Source organism: Martes martes (genome assembly GCF_963455335.1).
Source record: "Martes martes genome assembly, chromosome: 13".
In the NCBI taxonomy this organism is placed as follows: domain Eukaryota; kingdom Metazoa; phylum Chordata; class Mammalia; order Carnivora; family Mustelidae; genus Martes; species Martes martes.
This window is the reverse complement of record NC_137901.1, coordinates 86,738,430-86,765,219: the sequence shown is the minus strand read 5'-3', so window position 1 is coordinate 86,765,219 and position 26,790 is coordinate 86,738,430. Positions and strand designations below refer to the sequence as shown.

At 52.0% G+C, this 26,790-nt stretch overlaps 1 protein-coding gene across 1 annotated transcript; it reads left to right on the top strand.

The window, feature by feature from the left end:
• The first annotated feature begins 404 nt into the window (after positions 1 to 404).
• VPS37B (VPS37B subunit of ESCRT-I) lies at positions 405 to 26,790 on the top strand. The gene is made up of 4 exons (XM_080821212.1): positions 405 to 544; positions 22,390 to 22,561; positions 24,109 to 24,191; positions 24,907 to 26,790. Exons 1-4 carry the CDS (start codon positions 434 to 436, stop codon positions 25,402 to 25,404), a joined length of 864 nt encoding a protein of 287 aa, XP_080677338.1. The 5' UTR covers positions 405 to 433; the 3' UTR covers positions 25,405 to 26,790.

Below are 26,790 nucleotides of genomic sequence, written 5' to 3'. Positions count from 1 at the left end.
TTGCTTCCCCATAAAAATGCCCTTTTGGGATTCCCCAAGGCAGAGTAGGCTTAGCCTGTAGTAACTTCTTTCCCATTGCCTGGTTTCTTTGGATCTAGACAGTTCTTTTCCTTGAGGAGAAAGGCTCTATGTCATCACTACGCCTTCCCCTGCTCCGCAGTGACATCATTACTGCTTCTCGCTGCGTCACAAATCCATCCACAGCTCCCTTCTCACCCTCTAGAAACCCCCAACCTTTCTGGGCTCAGCCCAGCTTTGCGTCTCGCCCCGGGCCCCGCCTTCTACGTCACGTCCGTCCGCCCGCGCGGTGATGACGTCATGCTCCTGAGCTGGCGTCACGTGTCCCCCCCCCGCCGGGGGCGGGCCTTGAGGGCGGCGCTTCCGGTCGGCGGAGCCTGGCGGCCGGAGCTGCGGCGGCGGCTGAGACGCGGGGATGGCGGGCGCTGGGAGCGAAGCCCGGTTTGCCGGGCTGTCGCTGATGCAGCTCAACGAGCTGCTGGAGGACGAGGGACAGCTGACGGAGATGGTGCAGAAGATGGAGGAGGTGAGCTGGGCAGGGGCGCGCGGCGGCGGCGGCGGCGCCTCAAGGAGGGGCGTACGGGGTCGGGGGCCCGCGGCGGGCTGGAGGTGGCCCGAGGCGGGGGCGATCGCGGTGCCTCAAGTTGGGTCGAAGGGACTGCGACGAGGAATGGCGGGGGGCCGGAGACGGGGTCGGGGTGAGGGGACGGAGCTGGGGCCGAGCGGGGGAAAGCGTCCTGAGACGGGGCTCGAGGGCTGACCGGGTTCGGGGCGAGGCTTTGAGGCGCCGAGGCTGGGAGAGTCTGGAACGGGCATTTGGGCACTCAGGGGGCCGTAGCCGAGTCTGGTGGGACGAGGAGGGAATTAGGGGGATGAGACTGGGTTGTAGAAGGTAGAGGGGACTGTCGTGGAGGACTAGGGGTGACTGAGACCGGAGGGAGGGGGCCGGGGACTAGGTCTGGGCAGGGGTTCGGGGGCTTGACGAGAGGGTTGAGAGGTACAGGCGGACTGAAGCAGAAACTGGGGTCTGCGAATAGGTTTTCAGGGGGTGAGCGGACTAGCCGGATTGCCATTTCCAGGATGGGTTTGGGGGGCTGAGGCTCTGTAGCCGAGTCTGGACGGTAGTTCTGAGATGGACTTTAGGATTGGGCAGGGTCTCTGAGGTTGTGGGAGGCACGAGGCCATGGTCTTAGCCAGGTTAAGATTTGAGGGGTCCGGGTATCTAAGAGTTCCCAAGTGTTGGAGGGTTCGTATGGGGTCCGCCTTCATTTGGAAGTGGCCCTAGCGGAGCCGTCTTTGGTGGTTCTCCTTGGTCTGGTGGGTGGAGCAGGAATCCCCTTCTCCATAAAGTTGCCCTTTCCTGTGAAAGAAGGGAATATGGGAATCTAGTGTGGTGGCTTTGCCCCAGTGTCTTACCCTGCTGGGGCCCGTGAGAGTTCCTGGAGCTATTTTTTTGGGAGAAGATAAACCAGGGGTTGGGGGGCTGACAGCCAATTGCCGCCTCTTCAGTAGTCGAGGTCCTTCCCAGCCTCCGAAAGGCATATGCCACCCTGTTTCTGGTTATCTCACTGCATCTCTTGTGGCGTGGTTTGCTCTCCAGGGCAACTGGCTTCACGCTTGGATTTGCACTGTGTGTCTCTCCTTTTCCCAGCCTTTATGGACTCTTTCTCTGAATGTCCCATCTTGTGGGTCTGGGTCTCGTCCAGGCAGGTGGACACAGGCTGATCCCAGCTCTCCCCAGCCCATTTACCACTCCTCCTCCTTTGTCTACAAAGTCTGAGCCTTCCCACGCCTACAGGGCTGAGCCTCTCACCCAGAAGCCTGAGTGGGGGCTTTTGGCTTTCTTTCCGAAGAGGGATTGTTCAGCACTGAGCCAGCTTCCTTAAAAGGGGGCTTGTATGGAGGTTGCACATTCAAAATCACTGGAAAACCCTCAACAGATTATTGTCCTGAGCTACAGAGAGGCCACTGTAGTAAGATGGTATCAGTCTCTCCATTAATACACCCCTTGTATTCACGGGCTTTGTAACTTGGCACATAGAACATTGCTCCGAGATGCAGTTTCCCTCATTTATGGTCTCCATGTGGCACTTTCCATTTTAGAGAATAATAAGTGACAAAATCCATCTTTCTTGACTGAAAGAGTTTCACGTCTCTAAAGAAGTAAAGTCTTTGCCTGGTTTCTCTGCTTTTCAGTTGCTGGGAGACCTTTTGTTGTATGTCAGCAGGCATCTTTCTAGTTTAATAATAAAACGACAGGTATATTTTCGTAATGTGTAATACCACCTACAAGTTATTTTGCTGGGGGACTCTTCTGTTTCAGTAAGAACAGAATACTGTGTTTATAGTGGTGTAGTTAGACTGATTATATTCTACTGTAATAGAAATAAACGGCCTTGTAATGGAGGGAAGATTGTGGAGAGAGTCGAGTAATTCTCCTGACTCCGAGGCTGTTAGGGAGAGCATCACTTGTTTCCTCTACTCAAGAAACTGGAGATTATTAGGTAAAGGGAAAGGTAAATTAATCCAGCAGAACATTTTTGATGTTTTTTTTTTTTTTCCTAAGTAGAGGTAACCATCCTACCAGAATATCCTATATAAACACTGCACTTGATCAGACCTCATAATCACATAATTCAAGTTAACTTACTCAGCAGCAGTTTTTTCTTCGGGGTGTAGTGCTTTTAAAACAAGGAAACTGATCCAGAAGACCAAACGTTAGCCAAGCAGCTCACCTAGCTACAGTCACACTTCGCAAATCCTGTTCCTGTGGTCACATGTGGCATGTTTCTATAAGGAACAGGTATAACATGAATAACTAAAATTTTGGCCATGGTACTTTGACTCAGGAATTAGTGTTATGCCTTGGCTTACTGGCTTTTTTTCGGGGTGGTTGTGAGACACAGAAGAAAATACTCTGTGAACTGTCCTCTCCTGACCAAAGGGAATTTACAGACTTTGGAATCAAATATTCTAGGCTGGACGTGGCCACTTCCCATCTGTGTGATTTCAGGCAAGTTAATCCACCTCTCTGAGCATCTGTTGGGAGAGGGCTAATAGAGTTGACGTGGGGATTATGGGAGACAGTGCACGTTAACACAGCATGTAGTTAGTGCTCAATAAAGAGTAATTGTAGTCACTAATAATCAGCTAATTCATTGTTTTAGAAAGGTGCTGACAGCCATTAATATAGCAGATCCTCCTGACAAGTTAATAGGGTCTTAGTTCAAGAATGTTAAGTAAATTTTTATTTGCCGGTAGCTTAAGAAACGTCTTACCTTTCTGTCGTCAAAACGATTATGTATCCCAGTAGGTCTAGGAAGAGACCGTGAATGGAACAGGTCTTTTTCAAGCGTAGGATCTCTTAATATGAACCAAAGGCTTTTTTTTTTTTTTTTTAATTGGCAGAAGGAAGTGTTTTAAATTGTAGAGTAAGACTTCTTCAAGCCTGAGGGGATATTTTGTGGCGACTGGCAAGCGTGGCTCGGTTTCGAAGGCATTCACTGTCAGGTCTGAGTACAGCTGGGCATTATACTTCCCTTACATTGTTTTAATTGGGGTGTGTGCACTTTAGCACAGCTCAAGACATTAAAATCATGTCGGAGCTATAGACGGTCTCCTTTCCAGTGTCCCTGTGTTTATCTTTTCCTGTTCCTCCTGTCCATTATGCAGTTCCCTAAATGTAATACCATCCCCAGTGATCTTTGCTCTTTCCTTTCCTGTGGGCTGACGTTTCATATGCACACATTTTATTTTTATTTTAAAGTTATTTTTACATGGCAGTGGAATGTGCCTTTCTCTCTCTGTCCACATTAACCCCGTTGGACTTACAGGGCACTCCCTTAAAAGGAACTGTCGCTTAGGGGATTAGGCAGCTAAACCGCACCTCCTTGGGTCACTCAGTGTGCTTTCTGAGGAAATGTTGATTGGTTGGCGTTAACTAATAATTCCACCTAACTAAGGTTCAAAACCAGGATCTGTGTTCCTTTGGCAAGTGAACATGCCCACATGCAGAAACGCTGAGGGTCTGAAAAACAGATTGTTTTGTGGAAAGAGTCTGGTCTGGGAGAAGCTGTTTCCCTAAGGCGTGTTCTGGTGTGATTTGTGTGGGGTTGCAAAGCTCCTGCATGAATCATAATGGCTCATTGAAAAGTACTGACCTTGCTTTAAACCCAGGCACTGTTTCCTCAACACGCTGAGCGCTGGTGGGACTGGTTTTTGGAAGTTAAGATTTAAATTCTTGGAGTATCTGCTACTGGAGTCTGTGTTCACGGTGTGCAGTCATTGTATAGAACGGCTGCAACTTTTACCTTTGAGTCTTCTCTTCCATCGACTTATTATTTTCACTCTTGAGTAAAAAATTACTGTGCCTGAGATTGTTTTCTGAAATTCACGATTTTGTGGAGGGCCTCTTGGGTGTCTCAGTTAAGCGTCTGCCTACAGCTCAGGTCCTGATCCCAGGGTCCCCGCTCAGTGGAGAGCCTGCTTCTCCCTCTCTCTCTGCCCCTCCCCTCCACTTGGGTGCACTTTCCCTCTCAAATAAAGTCTTTAAAAAAAAAACCAACAAACGGTTTTGTGGAAGGAGCATAGCTGAGAGCTGTGTGATGACTTTCTTTCAGTTAAACTCTCTGTGCTTGGTTCCTCCACTGTCAAGTGAGGGTAGCAACCATGTGGGTGTTGTGAGGCCCAGTGGAATGGCAGGTGAAGGCAGTACTTGGCACAGAGGGGGCGTCTGTAAAGGCTAGAGCCCTCTTGAGAGAGATTCAGGAGGTGCCTGGGTGGCTCAAGTCTTTAAGTGTCTGCCTTTGGCTCAGGTGGTGATCCCAGGGCCCTGGGATCAGCCCCGAATCGGCCTCCCTGCTGGGCGGGAGGCCTGCTTCTCCCTCTCCCACTCCCCCTGCTTGGGTTCCCTCTCTCTCTGTCAAATAAATAAATAACATATTTAAAAAACAAAACAAATAAGATTCAGAATTCTTAGACTGGCTGGCTTAGGTGAAATCACTTACGTAATTGCTCTGTCCTACCTGTGCCTAGATTAAAAGGGCAGTGGGTGTGGTATAGTGCAGGACTGACTTTTGATACTAGCTGGGGACCTTGGGCAGGTACTGTCTTCCCGAGTGGAGTTTCCCGCATTGCAAATAAAAGGGATGGCAGCAGTGACCTACTTCGTCGGATTGGTTGGGTGGATGAAATGAGTGTTTAAGATGCTTAGTATGACACCCAGCACAGTGAGCGCTCAGGAAGTTGTTATCAGCCGTTACTGCTAAAATGAAAAGGCTTCATATTCTTGCTGCCATTTCAAGAAGATCGCACTTAGTTCCACAGCTGTGGGGCTCTCACTGCATGCGACGCATTTTAAAGATGGAAACGTGAGTAGGGCATCATAATCCCCGTATTATAATTTGGGGAAGAAACCGAATACCCAGATACAGTGCAAGAGAGAATGAGCGGTAGGGAGTTTGAGTTCCAGAAGATGAGCACGATGACGATGGACGGTGGTGGTGGCAGCCCAGCAGCGTGGACACACATACCTAAAAGCGGCACTTGAAAATGGCTAAAATGGTATATTTTATATTTTATCACAATTTTTAAAAAAGACTACGAAGAAGGGTCCCGTGCGAATTGTAGATGATATTGAAGGGCGGGTGAAGAGGTTCTCTGGCTCCAGCAGTTCGCTCCCTAGTGCCAGAGATGGATTTCGATAGGTGGGTAAGATTTAAGAAGGTAAACGGTCAGATCCAGTAACACCTCTGCGCAGGCGTAGAATAACGTCAGGGGCGTCTGTGTACCGGCCAGCCAGCGTCAGGGGTCAGCGCTGTCAGCCCGGCAAAAGCTCCCTCTGTGCTCCATCCCGGGCATGGCAGCCCCGTCCACCCCCGCCAGGGTCTTGAGTTAGGTATTTACTTCTCTAAGTCGGGTTCTGAGGGAGAAATATGGGGGATCAGGAGGAAGTGACAGCAGGAAAGCACGGGACAGGCTTCCTGAGTGGTGAGTTGCATCTTCTCTGCCAGATGAGGCCTCCCGCCAGCAGGGAGATGGCGAGGGCTGCGGGCCGGTGGGGGGAGGGGGCAGTGGGGGACTGGAAGGCCCGTAGTTTGGTAGCAGTGAGTTTCCATGACTTTGTGGAGCCCAAGAGCACTGTGATCAGACGTGCACTGCAGGAGGCTAACTTGGCAGGAGAGTATGGGCGGGGTGAGTGCAGGAAGGTTCAGGAAAGTGGTTGGAAGTGGAAGTTCAGGAAAGAAGAAGCCAGGGTTGGAGCTGGGGCTCTGGAAGGCGGGATTCCTGCCTCACCAGCTTTGCCCCCCACGTGCTCCCCCTGCCTCCTCAGTCACAGACCCACAGCACCGTCTCTTCGCTCCTTTGTATGCCTTTTCCATGGCGCGCGTCACACATTTTGTCACATTGACTTCCTTGTGTCCCTGGCTAGTCCGGGGGCTCCATGTAGTCCTGTGTGTCTTTGTGTCCTTGGCATGTAGGTGCTGCCAGGTGAGTGGAGCTGACTGGCCGCAGGGGGACGTGAGTAAGGGGGGGCAGGGGCGAGGGCTTCCTGACACCCTGTGGCCCAAGCGTGCAGGGCGCGAGCCCCGGGTCATGGCGCCTCCAGCAGCGGCTGGAAATCCAGCTCCAGAGCTTGGGAGCGGTCAGCGGACGTACAGATTTGGGGCCCACTTCCTTCGGGAAGAAGCTAAAAGTTTGAAAGTCCACCAGGAGTAACTTTCGGGCTGGGAGAAGCCCAGGGAGAAATGAGGCTGATGTTTTACGGGCAGGCCGACATCCTGTTACAGGGTTTGTACCGACCGTATCAGACGAGTCGAAAGAGGAACCTGGAAGCAGACGGAACTGTTTGAGCCTCATCTGTCAAGCAGAACTGATGTGCTCTCGAGCTAAGTCAGCGCTGTTGTTTGTACACAACCCTGCCTCGCGCTGGTTCAGCCTGACGACTGTTGGACTTGACGAGGGTGTGAAAGTGATAGGCATTCGGTAGGAAGCGTATTGGAATTTTTTTAAAGATTTTATTTATTTATTTGACAGACAGAGATCACAAGTAGGCAGAGAGGCAGGCAGAGAGAGAGGGGGAAGCAGGCTCCCCACAGCAGAGAGCCCGATGTGGGGCTCGAACCCAGGACCCTGAGATCATGACCTGAGCCGAAGGCAGAGGCTCAACCCACTGAGCCACCCAGGCACCCCCGTACTTGGAATTTTGCGTTTGTCTTGTTGCTGGCTCACGATCCGCAATCCCATTCTCTCCTGTGATGCTGGGCAGTGGCTGCAGCAACCTCCCCCCCCCCAATCAGCCACCTGATCACGAGGGTCCACTACCAGTACACTGACTGCCACCTGGACCTGCACGGCCCTTCTGTTTGTCACTCTCAGTGCAGTAGTCAGGAAGTTAAATGGGATTGTCAACACTTCCTTATAAAACAGGCTCGTGTGTGGGCGCCTGTTTGGGTCAGTCAGTAGAGCATGCGACTCTTGGTCTCAGGGTTGTGAGTTCAAGCCCCATGTTGGGCATGGAGCTTACTTAAATTTAAAAAATAATAAAATAAAATCTTAAAAAGGCTTTGTCATAGGTGGTTTTGCTCACGTCAGTGTTCTGAGCACAATTAAGGTGGTCTAGGGTAAATATGGTGTATTTACTAGGTTAGACTTATTAAATAAATTTTTGACTTCGTGATATATATATATTTTTTTTTTTTTTTTTTTTTTTTTTTTTAAGATTTTATTTATTTATTTGACAGATCACAAGTAGGCGGAGAGGCAGGCAGAGAGAGAAGGGAGGAAGCAGGCTCCCTGCTGAGCAGAGAGCCCGATGCGGGGCTCGATCCCAGGACCCTGGGATCATGACCTGAGCCGAAGGCAGAGGCTTTAACCCACTGAGCCACCCAGGCGCCCCGACTTCGTGATATATTTTTAAAAATTTTTTATTAACATATAATGTATTATTAGGGGTACAGGGGTACAGGTCTGTGAATCGCCAGGTTTACACACTTCACAGCACTCACCATAGTACATACCTTCCCCGTTGTCCATAACACAACCACCCTCTCCCTACCCCCCTCCCCCTGACAACCCTCAGTTTGTTTTGTGACATTAAGAGTCTCTTACGATTTGTCTCCCTCCCAATCCCATCTTGTTTCATTTATTCTTTTCCTGCCCCCCAAACCCCCCATGTTGCCTCTCAACTTCCTCATATTAGGGAGATGATATGATAAATGTCTTTCTCTGATTGACTTATTTCACTAAGCATAATACCCTCTAGTTCCATCCACGTCATTGCAAATGGCAAGATTTCATCTCTTTTGATGGCTGCATAGTATTCCATTGTGTGTGTCCACATCTTTATCCATTCATCTGTTGATGGACATCTAAGTTCTTTCCATAGTTTGGCTATTGTGGACATTGCTGCTATAAACATTCAGGTACACATGCCCCTTTGGATGACTTAATGATATTTTTTATGATGGGTTTATCAGGATGTAACTCCATTGTAAATTAAGGAAGATCTGTATTTGGCTTTTTCACAGTATTTGTAGCAGAATGTTGCCGTGGGGATTATGCCCAATGTGCAGTGCAGGGTTTTTTGTAAACGCCCTATGTGTCAGCCGTCGTCCATGTATGTAATCACTGACTCTGAACGTGCCGAGACAAGAGTTGGTTTGTTTCCCCCTCTGCTGTGTGGGTTTTTCAGATTCCGTCGTTATTAGGGAAAACTGTCTTACCTAGGAGTAAAAAGGCAGGAGAGTTGTTCGTAGAGTTGGTTCCTAGGGAAGGGATGAAAGTAGAGAGGTGGATGGGGCTGTGTTGTCATAGATTGTGTTGCAGTATGTCAAAAGAAAGCTTTTGAAAGCATTTCTCAAAAAAAAAAAAAAAAGCATTTCTCACAGAATTATGAGGAATATTGTTCATTACTCTGCCAAGGAGTTGGTGTGAAAAGCAGATCATTTGACTAGCTTGTTGCGGTACAAGCAGTGTCATAGTTAATGTTTCCTTCAAATCTGATCTTTCATTATCACCAAAGCTGGTGCCACCAAGAGTGGCACCTCGAGGTTCTATTCCTGTCCGTTGCGCAGTGCCCGGGGCGGCAGAGGGACAGAGGGAGCGCTGATTACCGCCTGCCATCAGACGTGAGCTGTCATTAGCGTGAGCGCAGCTGCGGCCGAGCCAGTTCATTCATTACTCAGCCTTTACGGAGCACCTTGGGGATGGGAAGCCACGAAGGCACTTCGCTTTCCTCTTTTAGGATTGCGCACTATACAAAAGTCAGTCTTCCCAGACATCGGGTGGGTGAAACAGTGGCGATGGGGACGCTAGTGGGAGGGGACCCAACAGGCCTTTGTGGGGCTGGGGGGGATCCGTAGAGAATGTTTCCTGGAGGAGATGACTCGTGAGCTGTGACTCAAAGGGAGAGTTAACAGGTAATGAGGGAGAAGGACTTCCAGGCATGGGGGTGGACACCTGGAACAGACAGAGGAAAAGCCTGGAGAGGGGTGTGCAACAGGACTGTTCCGGCCGCGCCGGGAGGACAGGGCAGGGCGGGGTCCGGGAAGAGGCCAGAGAGGCAGGTGAGACCAGGTGGCTTGATTCTCTTGGCAGAGGGAGCCACGGGAGTGCTGCGGTCGGTCGTAGTTGTGACTTAATGGATGGTTCCAGCAGCCCTGATGGTGGAGGCGGGGGTGGGTTTGAGGGGATCAGACCAGAAAGCAGGGAGATCAGCTGGAAGGCTGAGAGCGGGGTGGTAACAGAGAGCTTCGGGACGGCCCACATCCCCGACTCGGGCTCACACCAGGCTCCTCGGAGGGCCTGGGAGTCTTGTTTTGTACCTAATTCAAACGGGAACACATTTGGTCGTCTGGTTTCTCTGTCAGTGGCGGATTTTTGAAGGGTATAGGGAAAAAGTAACAGAGCCGGTAACACCATCCGGAAATAAATGATAAGGAGGAGGCAAAAGTTATAAAAAGCCTCACGAAAAATATAAGGTCAGTTCTTAAGCGTAGGGGCTCAAGATGGGATTTGGGTTGCTAGGAAACCCTGGGCACCATTACCCTTCCTAAATGTCTGGCAGGAGGATTAACCACGAGCAGGCTGCTCAGCACGGGGCCACGGGGCTGTTTTCATAAGGTGCTGCGGCTGTTGGCTTCGGGGCGGCACTTCCCTTGGCCGTCCTCGAGGCCCTAATTCTGTGCACATCGTGGTGGTTGTATGGAGAGGACTTCCATGGTGAATCAGTTTGGAAAACCAGGGTTAAGAGGTTTCGGTTTTGCTTTGCTTTGTTTGGTCCTTACTGCCCGGGTGTGTGGTGAAGCCCCAGAGGGCCAGACCACGCAGCGTTTCCCAGACTTGCTCGTGGAACTTCGTGGGACTGCTTCCCTGCGGCTCGCCTTGGCAAGTGCTTCTGTAGGGGATAAGTGTGCCATCTGCTCCCAGTGCCCACGGGTACTGCCGCTTCACACACGGGGCTGGAGTTGCTTGGTATTCCCAGCGCTGGCTCTGTGTCCTCCGGGCGGGCCTGCTTTCACACACTCCGCTGGAGAGCGCAGGGAGTGTATGGTAGACGGTAGCTTATTTTAGTTGTCTTGAGTATGTAGTCCTTCACGTTTCTGATTCCAGTTGATCAAATCTTTAAAAATGTGTTTTGTGTTTAGTATAGAAAAATTTAAGAATGCGGAAAATTGTAAAGAAGAGAAACATAATCACATGTAATACCACCACCCAGAGAGAAATACTGTTGACATTTTATATAGGTTTTTTTGTTTTGTTTTGTTCTGTTTCCTACTTTTCCCCCACTGGGATTCTTCTGTATAGAGAGTTTTTTGTTTGGGGTGTGTGTGTTTTAACCTAAAGTTATACTCTGGGCGTTTTCTTATTTTTTTTTTTTATTTTTATTTTTATTTTTTTTTATTTTAAAGATTTTATTTATTTATTTGTCAGAGAGAGAGAGAGAGAGCGAGCGAGCACAGGCAGAGTGGCAGAGGGAGAAGCAGGCTCCCTGCGGAGCAAGGAGCCCGATGCGGGACTCGATCCCAGGACACTGGGATCATGACCTGAGCCGAAGGCAGCCGCTTAACCAACTGAGCCACCCAGGTGCCCCAACGTTTTCTTATTTTTATGTCCTTTTTTTTTTTCCATCGTTTTTTTAAGTACCCAGTGTAGGGCTTGAACTCATGGCCCTGAGGTCAAGGCTTACGTGCTCCACCAACTGAGACAGCCAGGGGCCTCATTTTCTTATTTTTTATCAGAATATTATATGACTGGTTTTTGTTTTGTTTTGTTTTGTTTTTAAGATTTTATTTGAGCAAGAGCATATGCAATCCCAGGACCCTGAGATCATGGCCAGAGCCGAAGTTAGACACTTAACTGACTGAGCCACCCAGGTCCCCAGGACCGTGTGTTTAATGGCTGCATGATACTGGATCATGTGGATATGTCCTAATTTATGTGACCATTCCCTTATTGGATATTACGTGCTTTTTCTTTCTTTCTTTCTTTCTTTCTTTCTTTTTTTTTTTTTTTGCTATCCTACATTATATTGTGAATAACCTCTTTGAACATAAATCTGTTAATCATTTTTTTCTTTTTTTTTTTTTAAGATTTTTATTTATTTATTTGACAGACAGAGATCACAAGTAGGCAGAGAGGCAGGCAGAGAGAGAGGAGGAAGCAGGCTCCCTGCAGAGCAGAGAACCCGATGTGGGGCTTGATCCCAGGATCCTGGGATCATGATCTGAGCTGAAGGCAGAGGCTTTAACCCACTGAGCCACCCAGGCGCCCCAATCATTTTTTTTAATTGATGTTTTAAGTCTTAAGTAGGCAGTTTTTTTGTTTTTGTTTTTGTTTTTTTTTTAGTTAGAACATCAAATTCCCTACAGGAGATAACATTGCAGGTCTTTTTTGTTATGAAATTTAAGTAGAATAACTTCAGGGTAACTGATTCTTCTTTGATCCCTTTCTCTACCCCTAGACTAAAAAAAGAATCCCACTATTAGAATAGTATTTTCTCATACTGAAGAGAAGATGAATAATTTTAGTCATATGAGAGTAGGTTTTACCCACTAAACTGAATTCTTGACTCAGGTGTTGGAAAGTTTATATCATGATGTATTTTAAGTGAAAAAGCAAAAATCGTCAAATGATGTATTCTTAATACACATAATCTAGGCTCCACCTGGTTAGGCATTTTCGTATTTGCACCTGTGTAAAGACTATCCCAGAAAATTCTCATACATTCATTTCTTGTAAATTGTGGTTAAAAAGAAATAGAGAAAAGGGAAAAAAACCCTTGAGCTCTTACTAAACAAATGATTGCTTTGGTGGTTTGCCCTGGTCTGAAACTGCTAACAAGAAAAGCAGAATTTATAGGGCACCTGGGTGGCTCAGTTGGTTAAGCGCCTGCCTGTGGCTCAGGTCATGATCCCAGGGTCCTGGGATGGAGCCCTGCAGATCCTGTACATCACGCTCCCACTGAGCAAGGAGCCTGCTTCTCCCTCTCCCTCTGTCACTCCCCCTGCTTGTGCGCTCTCTCTCCCTCTCGCTGTCAAATAAAATCTTAAGAAATAACAACACAAAGAAACCCACAAAAAACCCCAGAACTTAGAAGGTCTGTCTTTCATAGGCTTTCTTTTGGGGAAGGGTAGGAGTGATTTGGATTTAAAATTACAGTAGAGGGATGCCTGGGTGGCTCAGTTGGTTAAGCCGCTGCCTTCGGCTCAGGTCGTGATCCCAGGATCCTGGGATCGAGTCCCACATCGGGCTCCTTGCTCAGCAGGGAGCCTGCTTCTCTTCTCTCGCTGCCTCTGCCTGCCTCTCTGCCTGCTTGTGTGTACTCTCTCTCTGACAAATAAATAAATAAAATCTTTAAAAAAAAATAAAATTACAGTAGAAGCTATTAATTGACCTCCCGTCACTTAACCAGAGCGTCGCCATTATTGGCATTTCCCTCCATGGGACATAGTGATTGATGCCCCCGCTCCCTGCAATGATCATGATCAGCTGTAGACATTTCTGCTCCCACACTGCGGTTGTATACTTATTGAGAGTTGAGGACCTTTCTATTCTGGTTTTCTTTTTTTTTAAGATTTTATTTATTTATTTGACAGAGATCACAAGTAAGTAGAGAGACAGGCAGAGAGAGAGAGGGGGAAGCAGGCTCCCCGCTGAGCAGAGAGTCCGATGCGGGATGCGGGGCTCGATCCCAGGACCCCGAGATCATGACCTGAGCTGAAGGCAGAGGTTTAACCCACTGAGCCACCCAGGCGCCCCTCTATTCTGGTTTTCTTAGAGTAAGTAACTTAATTTCATTAAATACTGCGGGAACTGATGAGCCATGGATGAAAAGGCTGAGATGAGAGGATGGAGTTGAGTGCTTTGAAGAGTTAACAGAGAGCGGGGCCCTAGAGACAGACTCGGTAGTGACTTAGGATGGACCAGGCTGCAGGGGACCGGAATTCCAGGATTCTGCACTTGTCTTGCGCGCCCAGTGTTTAAACCCTCCACATCAAAGGGTGTGGTCTGGATGAGAAAGAACTTCTGGAACTCGAGCCAGTAGACCATTTCTCTAGGAAAAGAGCTTTGCCTTGAATGAAGAAGTGGACAGATATATATCTTTAAAATTTTGTGTGTTTACTGATTTATGGCTTTAACCAAACCGCTCAGCTGACCAACAGCTAATTGGTTCTGATCATGTGGACTGAGGGCTGGGCGCCCGGGGGCTCACTGGGTTAAAGCCTCTGCCTTCGGCTCAGGTCATGATCTCAGGGTCCTGGAATGGAGACCCGCATTGGGCTGTCCACTCATCAGGGAGCCTGCTTCCCTTCCTCTCTCTCTGCCTACTTGTGATCTCTCTCTGTCAAATAATAAAATCTTTAAAAAGAAAATATGGACTGGGGCGCCTGGATGGCTCAGTGGGTTAAAGCCTCTGCCTTCGGCTCAGGTCATGATCCCAGGGTCCTGGGATCGAGCCCCACATCTGACTCTCTGCTCCGTGGAGAGCCTGCTTCCTCCTCTCTCTCCCTGCCTGCCTCTCTTGCCTACTTGTAATCTGTCTGTCAAATAAATAAAATCTTTAAAAAAAAAAAAAAAAAAAAAAGAAAATATGGACTGAGGGCTTCTCGATGGCTTCCCTGGCTCCCTAGCCGACATTGATTCGGTAGGACCAAGTGTGACAAGCCCCTTGTCTTTAGGAGACAGGGACAAAGGCAGTTAACACGTTGATTGGTTTGGGTGTTCCTGTCCTGCCTTCTGTTCCTCCCTCTCCCCAGAGTACTCAGGAATTACAAGGTCATAATCCTAAGAAAGTAACATTCTGACAGGTGACAAGTTATCAGAACCGGTCACACCTATTATATTTCTTTCTTGTTGACATCATTATCCATGTAAGTCCAGGAAGTAGGGAGGTCCCGCACCCCTGTGAATGTTAGGAAGTAAGTCTTCTAGGAAAACAAAAGCACCCTGGTATGTTGAACCTGCCAGAACTAGAAAGCTGATTCTTCTCTGGGACTAGTCCATTTATTTTCAGACGTAGCCTTTTGCATTTCTATGGTTAGTTGCACTTGAAGGCAATGACATTCTAATTTTAAAAGATGAGAGCCAGGTCCATATGGAAGGGATCATTCCTGTCTCCGTCTGGTTGCCTGCTACTTTCTGAGAGCAGCAAGTTTCATCTCACGGATTTTGACACCTTCAGTCGAAAGTAGCAACCTTTATTAATCTAGCACGCTCGCTGTGTTGAGCGGGTTGTTTTGGTGGAACATTAGACAAGCAGCCAGTAAATTTTCCCTCTCAAGTAGGCTGTAGCCTTGGAGATGGTTTCACACAACCCACGAGGTGGTTGTATTTTAGGGAAGTTTCATAATGTTCTGTAGTCCTTTCACTGTATTTTTGAGTTTTCAGATCTTTAATTTTGTTAACATGTTAACCAGTCCAGCTCTCAGCTGTTAGGTTTTCTCATTTAATTTCGGGTTGAATTAAGCTACGTTTGCAGGACAGCTCTGAGGTCCTGTGGGCTTGGATTACGGGCTCGAAAACCTGAATGTACTTGGAAGACTGGAGAGCGAGGACTTTGTCACTGGCAAGGTCTTCACTGAATGAACGGAAGATGAATTTGGACTTTCTAATAACCTAAGCTTTAACAGTAAAGCCCGCACTCAAATTGCGTGTGATCTTGGTGATTTTACCCTGAGATTAATTGGTGAGCTAGATCGAGTGTAGTACAATAAAAGGAGAGATTAACCTGGCTGAACACATGCCAGCCTTTTGGTCATCTGATCCATAAGCTTGCTGTGCGTAGTCTTAATGCAGCCGAACGTTTTCTACTGGCAGGAAGTATAAAAGCTAAGTTTTGTTTTTCCCCTCATCTTTATATTATGGGTAGCTTTCAATTTAATTTTATCTGGAGAGGAAAATATGAAAATCAAAATGAATTTCCCACCGAAAGGAGCCAGCATTTCTTCTTTGAGAGGGGCTGGTCCAGATTGGGGGCAGCAAATGTACACATGGGTCTGAGACTCCTTGTTCTAAGAGCGGGGCAGCTGTCCAGCCCCTGGGGACCCAGCTGGAGTGTCTCCCACCGGCAGTGCAATTCGAGCATCAGGAGGATTACTAACTGCAATTAACTGAAACCTGTAAAATATACAAACCTATTAGTTAATAAAGATGCTCCCCCAGAAAGCTTATTAGTCATTATCAGAGGTTGCTTCATCATTAACTCAGACTTCTAAAAGTTGCTTTAAGGCTGGGGGGAGGTTGCGGTGGAAATAAACAGTCCTCCTGCTTTTCCTGTATAAACGATTTCAGATGGTCAGCCAGATGAGGCAGAAGCTCCTTACACGAGGACTCAAAGCCAACACATGCAGAAGTTGAAATCAGAGAGTTATTGTTAACTTTTGTGTGATTATGGCGTTATCGTTCTTCCATATTAAAGGTACACACTGAAGTTAGGGTGAAATGATAAGATACCTGAAATTTGCTTTAAAATACTTGAGGAAAAAAGTAGGGGGGCGCCTGGTGGCTCAGGTCATGATCCCGGGGTCCTGGGATCGAGCTCCGCATTGGGTTCCCTGCTCAGCGGGGAGCCTGCTTCTCCCTCTCCCTCTGCTTCTCCCCCTACTTGTGCTCTCTCTCTCTCTGCCAAATAAGTAAATAAAATCTTAAAAAAAAAAAAGGTGGGGAGTACCTCAATGAAGCAGGGGGGGCACATGTCAGTAATTGTCAAACCCGAGGTACACAGATTCGTTACACTCCTCTCTACTTTCCCTTTGTATTTGAAAAATCCTCAATAAAAAGGTAACTAAAAGATATAAATAGAAATTCAGATGAGTGAACCCTAGAACTTGAAAATAGGGAAATGAGAGTAGATCAGCTCTGTGTGTGGCTGGTAGATGCTACGGGTCATGCGGGGCATAATCTGCAGAAAACATCCTTGGGAGAGAGGTCCTGACGCCGCACCTCGTGACTCTGCTTACTGACGGGCACACCAGACTCTGCCGCTCTCTCAAACCTCCCTGAGATTGTATTTCTTTTCTGGGTAAAATGGGGGCAGATCGGCCTCCCCTTCTCTGAGGGGCTTAAATTCATGAAGAGAAGGTGGCACAATGCCAGGCATGCAGTAGGTGCTCAATAAATGTTAGCAAATGCTGTTGAAAGATGAAGTTTTCACATTACCAGTACCTTAAGTCTTTAAGTTCGTATCTATTTGGACTTTTGTTGTTGTTCCTTTTCTCTTTTGAGCCACTTATTTGAAGAGCAAATCCAGTCCGTGTTCAGGGCTGCAGTGCGCAGGGTCTGGTGTCCCCTGGAGTTGGGCAGCGTGACGCTCAGGGCCCGCCTACACTCGGGGTCAGGAGGACAGACCATTCTGGTTACGGGCTCCCCAGAACCCGGCAGCAGGTGCTTCATTGGTATTTCTTGATGAATGAACGCATGAACCCACGCACCACTGTGCTGGGGCATCTTGTTGTGGCTGTTACATGCCGTACCCGAGGTCCTGAAACTTGTGAGCGTTTTTAAAACTACAGTCCCGTGGTGCCCTCGCCCGCCAATTCCCACCTGCTTTCCCGGCGGGGGAGGGCTGAGTTTCCACTGCAGAGGCTGGCGCTGTGTGGAGCCTGCTCCCGGCTGAGGTGTCCCCGCTTATGTTCCGTGTCACCGGTTTCTCCGCAGTGATGGGCATACTTGCTTCAGAGCAGTCGCCGTCGTCCTGAGTCTCCTCCTACAGTTCACTTCCAAACCACGGTACACTGTGGAAGCATCTGGTTTGGGAAACCTCCGCGGAGCTCAGACCTCAGACCCAGCGCCGGCTGGCAGGGCGCAGGCAGCTTTGTCCCTGTGCCTTGCATCGGTGACCGTTGCGCGTGTCACCCAGAGGGCAGTTGATATGGTCTCTTCCACACCAACTTTATTTCTGACTACACTTCCCCAGCCCAGATTCAGACAGAATGGCATGTGTGTGAGGTAGCATGTGCGGGCTGCGAGACCTTCCTGGATTAATGTTGAGCATTGCCAGAGACAAAGGGGTCTTCACGCTTCTGCCTGGACGAGCATGTCTAAAATACCTCGTTTTCTTGTTCTCTCTTTTTTCTTAAAGATTTTATTTATGTATTTGACAGAGGGAGACACGGCGAGAGAGGGAACACAAGCAGGGGGAGTGGGAGAGGGAGAAGCAGGCTTCCCGCTGAGCAGGGAGCCGGATGCGGGACTTGACCCCAGGACCCCGGGATCACGACCTGAGCCAAAGGCAGCTGCCTAACGACTGAGCCACCGGTGCCCTGTTTTCTTTTTCTGAAATTTGTGTGTGTGTGTGCGTGTGTGTGTGTGTGTGGTCGATGGTCCTTTATTTTTGTCTATTGCTGAAGCACGGCTGCCCTGTAATGTCGTCAGTTTCAGGTGGACCACGTAGTGCTTGGACACGTGTGCAGATGATTCAGCCACCAGGATAAACGTGGTCCCCGTCCCCATCTGTCCCCTTCCCGCGTTGTTACGGTATCACTGTGTTTCCTCTGCTGTACTCTCTGCCTCCAACACAAATGTGTAGCTGGAAGTTTGTATCTCCTAATCCCCTTCACCTGTGTCACTTTTTTTTTCTTTTTTTGAAACAGCTTATATTTCTAGAGCCTCTGCTCTTCTGGTTCTAGTACTAACAGGTTGTATTAAAAAATAACTTTCTTCCTGTAAACTCATGCATGCTTGTAGTGAATCAAGCGCCACGTACAAGGAGAAATAGGAAAGTTTAAAAAGCAAATCGTTGAGAGGTTGCTGTTAACTTGGCGTGTCCAGACCCCGCTCATGGAGGGGGAGAGGCAGAAAGGAGGAGAGAACTGGGGTGCTGCCCCGCGGGCCACAATCCTACATCTCGTTTTTCTGGGATTAGGAGCAGGAAAGGAAACTGAAGTGGAGTCCATGATTAAAAACGTGTCCTTACCACAGCGGGGCTGCTTCCTGACAAGGTTTCTCTGTGGTTGAGCAAAAGGCTTGTGAGAACCATGGAGAGGTGGGCAGCACGGGTTTCCGTCCCCGGGGTCTGGTGGCCCTGTGACCGGGCTCCTGCACCGTGGTGACCCCTGCAGGAGTTCTCAGGGTCACGGCCCGGATCCAGTCAGATGCCCAGGCTGGGCTCTGTCTTATGGGAGGTGTGGGGCTGGGCTGGGTGTCGGCCCCGGCGGCTGTCGCTTGGCCTTGCTGAGCGTGCTTGCGCCGTCCCCAGGGAGAGGGCCGAGGCCCGTTCCAGCCAGGTTGCCTTTGCTTTGCAAATGATGGAACAAGACTGGCTGTTTCCTCCCCATTTCTAATCTGAGCGGCGGAAAGGAGTGTTACGGAGGAAAGAGACTGTTTCTTCGGAATGCAGCGTCCCCGGTGTGTTCTGAGGCTCGCGGGGCTGGGCTGGCTTTAGCGGAGGCTTCTAAGCTGTCTTGGCCTTGTCCCCTGGAGAGTGCCGAGGGTGTGCTCTGGGTGGCCACTCAGAACTTATTGTATTTACTGATGTAAAAACATCTGAACACCCAAAGGCTAGAAACAAATGGCCTGTGACGGGTGTCAGTTGTCCTTTGATTTGGCCCTTGCTGGCTGACGGCTCACACCAGCCTTTATGTGTCCTGTGCAAGCAGAGCGCCCTTCAATCCTAGCCGTGCAGCTTTGGGCTGCTCTCTTCTAGGACTACCTAACACATGGGAGATGTGCTTTTGACCTGTTCGAGACCCTACGAGAATAAGATTTCTTTGTAGCTGTGTTATACACGGAGACCAGAGCAGCTTAGCCGGACCCAGGCCTGGGCCTTCTGGAGGATTCGGCTGACTCGGGGTTGGGCTGAGCCAGCCAGCACCCCTTCCCCTCCGGCGGTTCTCAGGTCCGGCCGCCGCGGGGGAGCACTGCGGGAGAGCAGTCCTTTAACAGCATGTTGGAGTCAGGCGCTTTGGGATGCCAGCGCCTTTCCGTGGTCTCCGCAGAGATCTCTGCTCACAGCCATGCCTCTGCTGAAGATGGAAACCCTGCTTCCAGAATTAGCCTCAGATCCAGCGTGAGAACCGCTCCCCCCAGCCTCGGTCTCAAGGACTTGATCAGGGGGGCCTGTCTGCATCAAGGGTTTGGGGCATCGGTGCTTGTCCTGCACAGCTTTGTCCCCCTTCCGCGGCTTGTGATCCATCTTACTTGCCGGACTTGGCCTCGAGTGACCGGCTTTGGGGGTAGGGAAGGATCTCTGACTCAGTCAGCAGAGCCCTACTGTGTGACCCCCGGGAGGTGCTTGGCACACCGAGCCCCTGCCTGTGTTAGCATTCGGTGAGGGGAGACCGTGCGCGGGGACACAAATTTCCTGTGTGCTGCTTGCCGCCAGTGGCAGCGACGACATGGGTGTGGGGCCCCGCCGTGAGAAGGAGCCCGTGGGACGAGCAGACCTGAGCTCCAGAGGCGGTGGAGGGAAGGGCTGGCGGGCAGGTGGGGTCCAGGTCCCCCGCACCCCAGCAGTGAGGGCGTGCTAAGGTCCGTTCCGTTTAACTGGGCTGAGGTCCGCTAAGGTCCATTCCGGTTATGACGACTGAGTCCGTGGGCCTGTAGGAGCGTCGTCTTCCTCTCAGTGCTCTGCGCCTCCTTCGGCTTGGCAAATAGTCGTTGCCCCAGCCAGCGTTTATTGAACAAAGACTTAAGATAGAGTCAGAATGTTGGAGCCTGACTGTGGCCTTGAAAACTTGCCCCTTCTCAGCTCTCAGATGAGACTGGCGTGCTGGGGGGTGGGCTGTAGAGAAACTCAGCAGTTTCTTGATTTATAATTTAAATTTTGAGTTAGTTGTAGATTCACAAGCGGTTGTTAAGAAACTAAAGCGATCCCGTGTGTCACAGCCTCACAGCCATGGCATTGACCCTGTCCGGATCCAGGAGAGCGGATCCCGTGCCCGTGAGTCGTCTTCCCGAGGTCCTTGCCCGACCACTCAGCTGTCTCCATTTCTGCCACTGCCCTTTCAGGAGTGTGGTGTACACCGGCTCCTCGAGCGTGCGACCCCCGGGCTGGCTCTCTGCCCTCATCCTAATTCCCGGGAGTCTGCTGCAAGTTGCCATGTGTGTCAGGCTTCCTTCTTTAGGACTGAGCGGTGTTCCGTGGCGTGGATGGGGCGCGCTTGGTTTGGCCGTCTGTCCCCTGGTGGACGACGGCTGCGTGGCCTCGGGGTTTGGGCTGTCACAAATGAAGCTGTGTTGAACATTTGCGCACAGGGTTTTATGTAAACATAAGTTTTCATTTCCCCAGGGGTGAATGCCCAGGAGTACAGTTTCTGGGTCGCATGGTAGTTACATGTTTAGTTGTTTTTCTTTTAAAGATTTTATTTATTTGACAGAGAGAGAGGGGGATGCAGGCTCCCTGCTTAGCAGAGGGCCCGATGCAGGGCTCCATCCCAGGACCCGGAGATCATGACCTGAGCCGAAGGCAGAGGCTTTAACCCACTGACCCACCCAGGCGCCCCTGCATGTTTAGTTTTAAAAGCAGTTGCTGAGCTGTGGTCTTGAGTGGACTAGACGAAGGTTTATGTTTGTTTCTTCTTTCAGCTGGCTTAACAATAGAAGGAAAGCCTCTCGTGCGGCAGCTCCCAGAACTCTGCACTACACGAGGGCCCCAGACTCTCCCTGCTGGCTAGAAGGAGCAGCGGAGGAGGGCGTTTCTGCCGCACTCACGTTGTAGTGTTGAGCTAGAGGCTCAAGTTTCTGTCTTAATTTAAATCCTTAATTTAAATTCCGTTTTAAGGCAAGCCGAATTTTTAGGGCCCTGGGCCTACTAGCTCCTGGGTGTGGAAGGTACCCCGTGTCTGCTGTGGGGACTGGGGGCCAGGGTGCACGTGCAATGGGTGCGTGGGTGGAGACCGCTTCGGGAGCAGGGCTGGCACCCTGGGTGGGCTTGGCGGGAGCGGGAGGCCGCGCAGTGGGAAATCTGCACCCAGACTCTCAGGAGGAAGGAAGTCGGTGAAAATAGCCTGGGTGTGGTGGCAGCAGATATCAAGGGGGAAACGAGGTAACGGCTTTGGGCTGCTGGGAAGCTACGAGCGCAGTGGGGCAGGATGGTGCCCCGTGGAGACCTCAGGTCCGTGCAGCGCGGCTGCCGAGGGCAGGCGGTGGTGGCGGAGGCCGGTTGCCAGCCAGCACGGGTGGCGGCCCATGTGTTTGGGGTTTTCTTTAAGCATAGCTTTGCTGAGTTTGATTAGGAATGCTTCACCTTGTCTCAGACCCGTCCACTTCCCCTCACTCTTGTGGTCTGGGGCACCACGGCTTCCTCCCAAGTCACGCTGATCAGCCCCAGCCTTGGATCCGGAGCCGGGAGGACTCCCGCTGTCCTCCGAGTCGAGGAGGAGCCAGAGGTGGGCGTGGGAGAGCGAGCAGGGTCACTGTAAGCGGAATTCATTCCCGGGGGTGTCAGGCTTTCGTGTTTGATCTCTAAGCCTGATGACTGAGCCTGGATTGACATCATGCCAGCTGGTTCTCTGCTGTTAAACGTGATTCCCGAACTTCCTGTGGAGCCGCAGACACTGGTTTGGAACAGATCTAGCCCTGAATACGCACAGCTGTTGAGTCCCGCAAGCGCAGGGAGGAGGAAGGCATCCCGGCCTGCGCGCCGCTAGCCAAGCAGAGAGCCTGGGCAAGTCACAAGGCCGCCCGTCTGCGAGTTGTCGGAACGGAAGTGGCTTTGCTCTTTGAGAACAGGGAGCTGCCTTCACACTGCAAACCCAGAGGGGCTGGAGTCTGGGCCGGGAGTGGCCCGCATGCGGTCTCAGGGTCTCGGCCAGAGGCCGAGGGAAGCAGATGTGGCAGCTGTGGGGGGCGTGGGGGGGGATGTCGGGAGCCCCGGGGGACAGGTCTGTGAGCTGACACTCGTTGGTTCTCATCGTGCCGTGTTCCTTGCAGACGCAGAATGTTCAGCTCAACAAAGAAATGACGCTCGCCAGCAACCGGAGCCTGGCAGAAGGGAACCTTCTGTACCAGCCCCAGCTGGACGCCCTGAAAGCACGTTTGACCCAAAAATACCAGGAACTCCAGGTTCTCTTTGAAGCCTATCAGATAAAGAAGACCAAATTAGGTAACTTTTCCAGGGTGATCCTTGCAAGAATAAAGAGTGGAGGGAAGGGCACATGGGAGGGTTTCAGACTGAGACCCTGGTTCACGCCACAGACAGAGAGTTGACATACAGAATCATTCCGCCTGTTTAGAGAAGAGACTTAGCCACTTTTCAGACAAAATTTCACCTTGTCCAAATAGCCCAGAAAAGTCATGTTCTGAATCATGCTATTTACCAGATGTCTCTCCTGTGGGCCAAGCCCTCAGGGTTAGTGTTCAGATGGACTCCTCGTGGGGACATCTCATCTTAACCTCACACTTAGATGTACGGTCATTACGAAGCTGTAGGAACAGAGTATGGGGTCCCGCGTGTTCTGCGTGGCTTTCCAGGGTGCTGCGGGGAAGGAAGGGGTAAAAGCCCGCCCTTCAGTGAGGCGGACGGGAGACCTGGTACCGGGTCGCCCTCAGTGTCTGTGCCACCCCAGTGCGAGCTCGGAGGCAGGCCCGACAGAGGGGCTCTTTCCTGGCTGGGAGGACGCACGTTGTGATGTAGATTGGTAAAAAGCCCCTTGGGAAAAGTTGTTTGACAGAACCTACCCGAAGGAACCCTGTGCTCACTCTGATTCAGCCAGTCCATCCCGGGTGTGCCTCCAGCAGAGACGGATGGGCCCAAGGGTGCTCATGGTAGCTTTGTTGTAACAGCTGAGTGTGGAAACCCTCTACATGTCCGTGTGCAGAAGGCCAGGTCCGTGAGTTCTGGTCTCCACACAATGGACATTGAAGGAGACGAGGGGATCTCAGGTCCACGGTGTGGGGTGGATGGAGCCAGCACAGAGCTCGCCCTGGGTGATGCGTTCCCGTGAGCCTCCCAGCCAGGCAGGACCGGGCATTGGGGCCGCCTCGGGAGCGGGCCTGGGGTGCCTTTGTGCGCATTCTGTGTCCTGATCTGGGGGGTGGTGCTTGGGGTTTATATACTTGAGAAAACTGAGGTCCTGGGCTTTTTTTTTTTTTTTTAAAGATTTTATTTATTTATTTGACAGACAGAGATCACAAGTAGGCAGAGAGGCAGGCAGAGAAAAAGAGGGGTAAGCAGGCTCCCCGCTGAGTGGAGAGCCCGATGCGGGACTCGATCCCAGGACCCTGAGATCACGACCCGAGCCGAAGGCAGAGGCTTAACCCACTGAGCCACCCAGGTGCCCCTGAGGTCCTGGGCTTAAATTCCTCCTGCTCGATGTAAGCTACCACTCAGAAATGAATGCAGCCGAGGTCTGTGTGGGGTAGTTCCTGTCACCTCACACGTTGGGTGACAAGCCCTCTGTAGGGCCAGTGATGGTGACATGGGGTGTGGGATGCGTGGCGCAGCCCCGAGTCTGTCCCGTTTTGTCCTGTGTGCTCCTTCCTCCTGGATTTTAAGGCCTTGCTTCCTCGAAAGCCGGCTGCTACCTTCCCAGTTACAGCGCACCCTTCTTTGAGAGGAGGGTGGCACGGAGCCTGGGGGCGTTCTGGAGCGGCTTGAGGGGCTACGGCCCGGCCGCCCCCTCCTCTCATCATGCCTCTTGCTTCTTCCAGACCAGCAGTCTAGCAGCGCTTCCCTGGAGACGCTGCTGGCGCTTCTGCAGGCCGAAGGGGCCAAGATTGAGGAAGACACCGAGGTAAAGCCAGCCAGCCTGGGCGCGGGGCCCCAGGGCACAGTTGCCAGGGTCTGGGCCCCTTTGGGAGACGGTGGGCGGTTGCTCCGCCGCCAGGGGGCGGGAGTGGGTCTGGTGCTCCAGCGGCGGGTGTGGAGCACTCAAGGTTGGAGCCTCACTAAGGGATACGGCCTGAGTCAGGGTCAAACGTTGCACAACCGTAGCGAGCTGAGGTGGGCAGCACGTCACCAGGTCCGGCCGCATGGTCGAGCTCTCCGCTGGGCTTGGGTGGGGGCCCCGGTGGGCACGAGCCTGCCTTTGGCCCCCTTGAGCCTGTGGGGGGCGTGTCTGTGAGGGTGCAGCTGGGAGGAAGGAAACGGCTCCGGCTGGCTCGGCGAGAGCGTGGGAAGTGGTGGTTTCCTCTGCGCCTCGAAGCCCAGCAGCTCGGGGCTGAGCCCGCCTCCCCTAAGGCCGGCTCCCCCTCGGGCCTGCCTGCTGCCGTGCGCAGCTCATGGGGCGCGGCGGGCGGCCCGGACCAGCTGCCTCTTCCCCTTCTCTCTGCGGGGGGCTGGGCGCCTCCTCTGAGGTCGCCGGTCTGCGGTGGGGAGCGCGTGGCGGGTGGGGTAAGTGGGAGATGGGATGGAAGGAGGCTGGGTGCTGCCTCTCCCTGGGTAGTGAGGGGAGCCTCCTTCCGTGGGGGCGGACCTGTCCCTGTGATCCGTTCTCCCGCCGCTTTCAGAACATGGCAGAGAAGTTTCTTGACGGGGAGCTTCCTCTGGACTCCTTCATCGACGTCTATCAGAGCCAGCGGAAACTGGCCCACACGCGAAGAGTGAAAATCGAGAAGCTCCAGGAGCTGGTGCTGAAGGGGCAGAGACTTCCGCAGGCCTCTGCGCCGGCCCCGCTGCTGCCCAGGGTGCCCGAGCCGGTGCCTGCCAGCCCCCTGCCCTACCCTACCTCCGAGGCCAGTGGGCCCCCCTCCATGCTACCTCGGCGCATCCCCCCGCCTCCGCCTCCGGTGCCCGCAGGACGCTTGGCCACGCCATTTACCGCCGCCGTGGGCTCAGGACAGGTGCTCCCGTACCCGGGATCCCAGTGCCCGCCCCTGCCCCCCCGCGTGGGCCTGCCCCCCCAGCAAGGATTCTCCGCGCAGTTCGTGTCTCCATACCCGCCCGCTCTCCCCCAGAGACCCCCGCCGCGGCTGCCGCCACACCAGCCCGGCTTCATCCTCCAGTGAGCCTCCCCCGTCCTTCCTGGGAGGCTGCACCTGCCGGCCGGGCCTCTGCACGCACAGGCTGTAAGGACCAGGGTGCCGGTGCCCTGGGCCAGCGCACCCATTTGATTTTAAAACTAGTAGGTCAGTGGTAAGTAGCCATAGGACCCGGTCTGGTACCCGGGGGTTGTGTGCAAGGCCTCTGCCGCGGTCGCGTTGGTTTGTTCTCGGTATGATTTCTAAGTCTTGTAACGTTGAGGGACTTCTCCGTCTGGGGGAAGAGCGCCCTCCCTTCCCATCTGGAATCGTGGTCCTCCCCTTGTGGGTTCATTTAATGAGCATGTTCCATCGTTTCTGCTTTGTTTGCAAAAGACTGGGCCACGCGGGCTCGCCCACCACGCACCACAGTCCCTGGTCAGGGTGGGCCAGGTGGGCCGCCTGGAAGGTGCTTACTGAATCTGGGGGGCAGGGGTGGCCAGTCCCCCCTCCCCCAAACCCGGATGCTTCGAAGCCCCATGTGGCATTGGCGCTGGGCCCACAGCCAGGGCGAGTGGCAGCCAGGCCGGAGATGGGTCTGAGTTGGGCCTTGCACGGCGACGAGCCCCGGTCTGCCTCCCTGCCCCGCTGCGGCCACCCCTGACGGTTTCTACAAAGAAGTACTCCCCCAGTATTTTTACTATGTCTGTAATTTTCCTGTTTTATATTGGCAAAGAAAACTTTTTGGACACAAGACCATTCAGGGAAACTTTATAAAAATGCACATATTGTTTTGAGCAGAGTGAAGTACAGAAGTGAATGCCATTTCCTTTTTTACAAGCAGTGTATGGTCACACCTGTGGGTGCCTGTGCTGTGCCTTAGTTCCCCCCTGGTGCCAGTGAGGGGCCGGCCCCGGCTCCCCTGCAGGCCCCCAGGCTGGGCAGGCAGAGGGGCAGCTCCCACGAGCGACTTTGTTCCCAGAGAGGCTTGGTTGGGGTGCTGCGGCGGAAGCAACCTGTCCTACCGTGGACCAGGATCCTCGTAGCCAATCTCTTCCTTGGCGGGGGCCTCCGGGCAGGAGGGGGACAGAGGGACCCCAGCAGCATCTCTGCTGCGCCCAGATCATCGGATGGTGCCAACAAACTCATGCTCCGCCACACCCCGCGCTCTTCCTGGCCCTTTGGGGTCTCACCGGCCCAGGTACCAGAACGGCGGCAGAGCTCCACAGGGTCTGTCCCAGCAGGCCCGGGGCGAGGCCACCACGCTTTGTCTCCAGTTCCCCTGGGCAGGGACACCCTTGTACTGTCACTGTAACGCTCCAGGGGCCGGTTTACTGCCCTGCCAAGTGAGCTCGGTGTGGATGTGGGGACGGCGTTGCCAGGGCCGGGGCTGTAAAGCCGGAGGACCCTTCGTAATAAACAGAGTGAACAACG

What these genes read in the sequence shown, in the direction of transcription:
- VPS37B (XM_080821212.1), top strand. Translation starts at nt 434, where the DNA reads ATGGCGGGCGCTGGGAGCGAAGCCCGGTTTGCCGGGCTGTCGCTGATG. An exon ending in GATAAAGAAGACCAAATTAG is followed by an intron (nt 22,562 to 24,108) that starts GTAACTTTTCCA and finishes TGCTTCTTCCAG; the next exon opens with ACCAGCAGTCTAGCAGCGCT. An exon ending in AGATTGAGGAAGACACCGAG is followed by an intron (nt 24,192 to 24,906) that starts GTAAAGCCAGCC and finishes CGCCGCTTTCAG; the next exon opens with AACATGGCAGAGAAGTTTCT.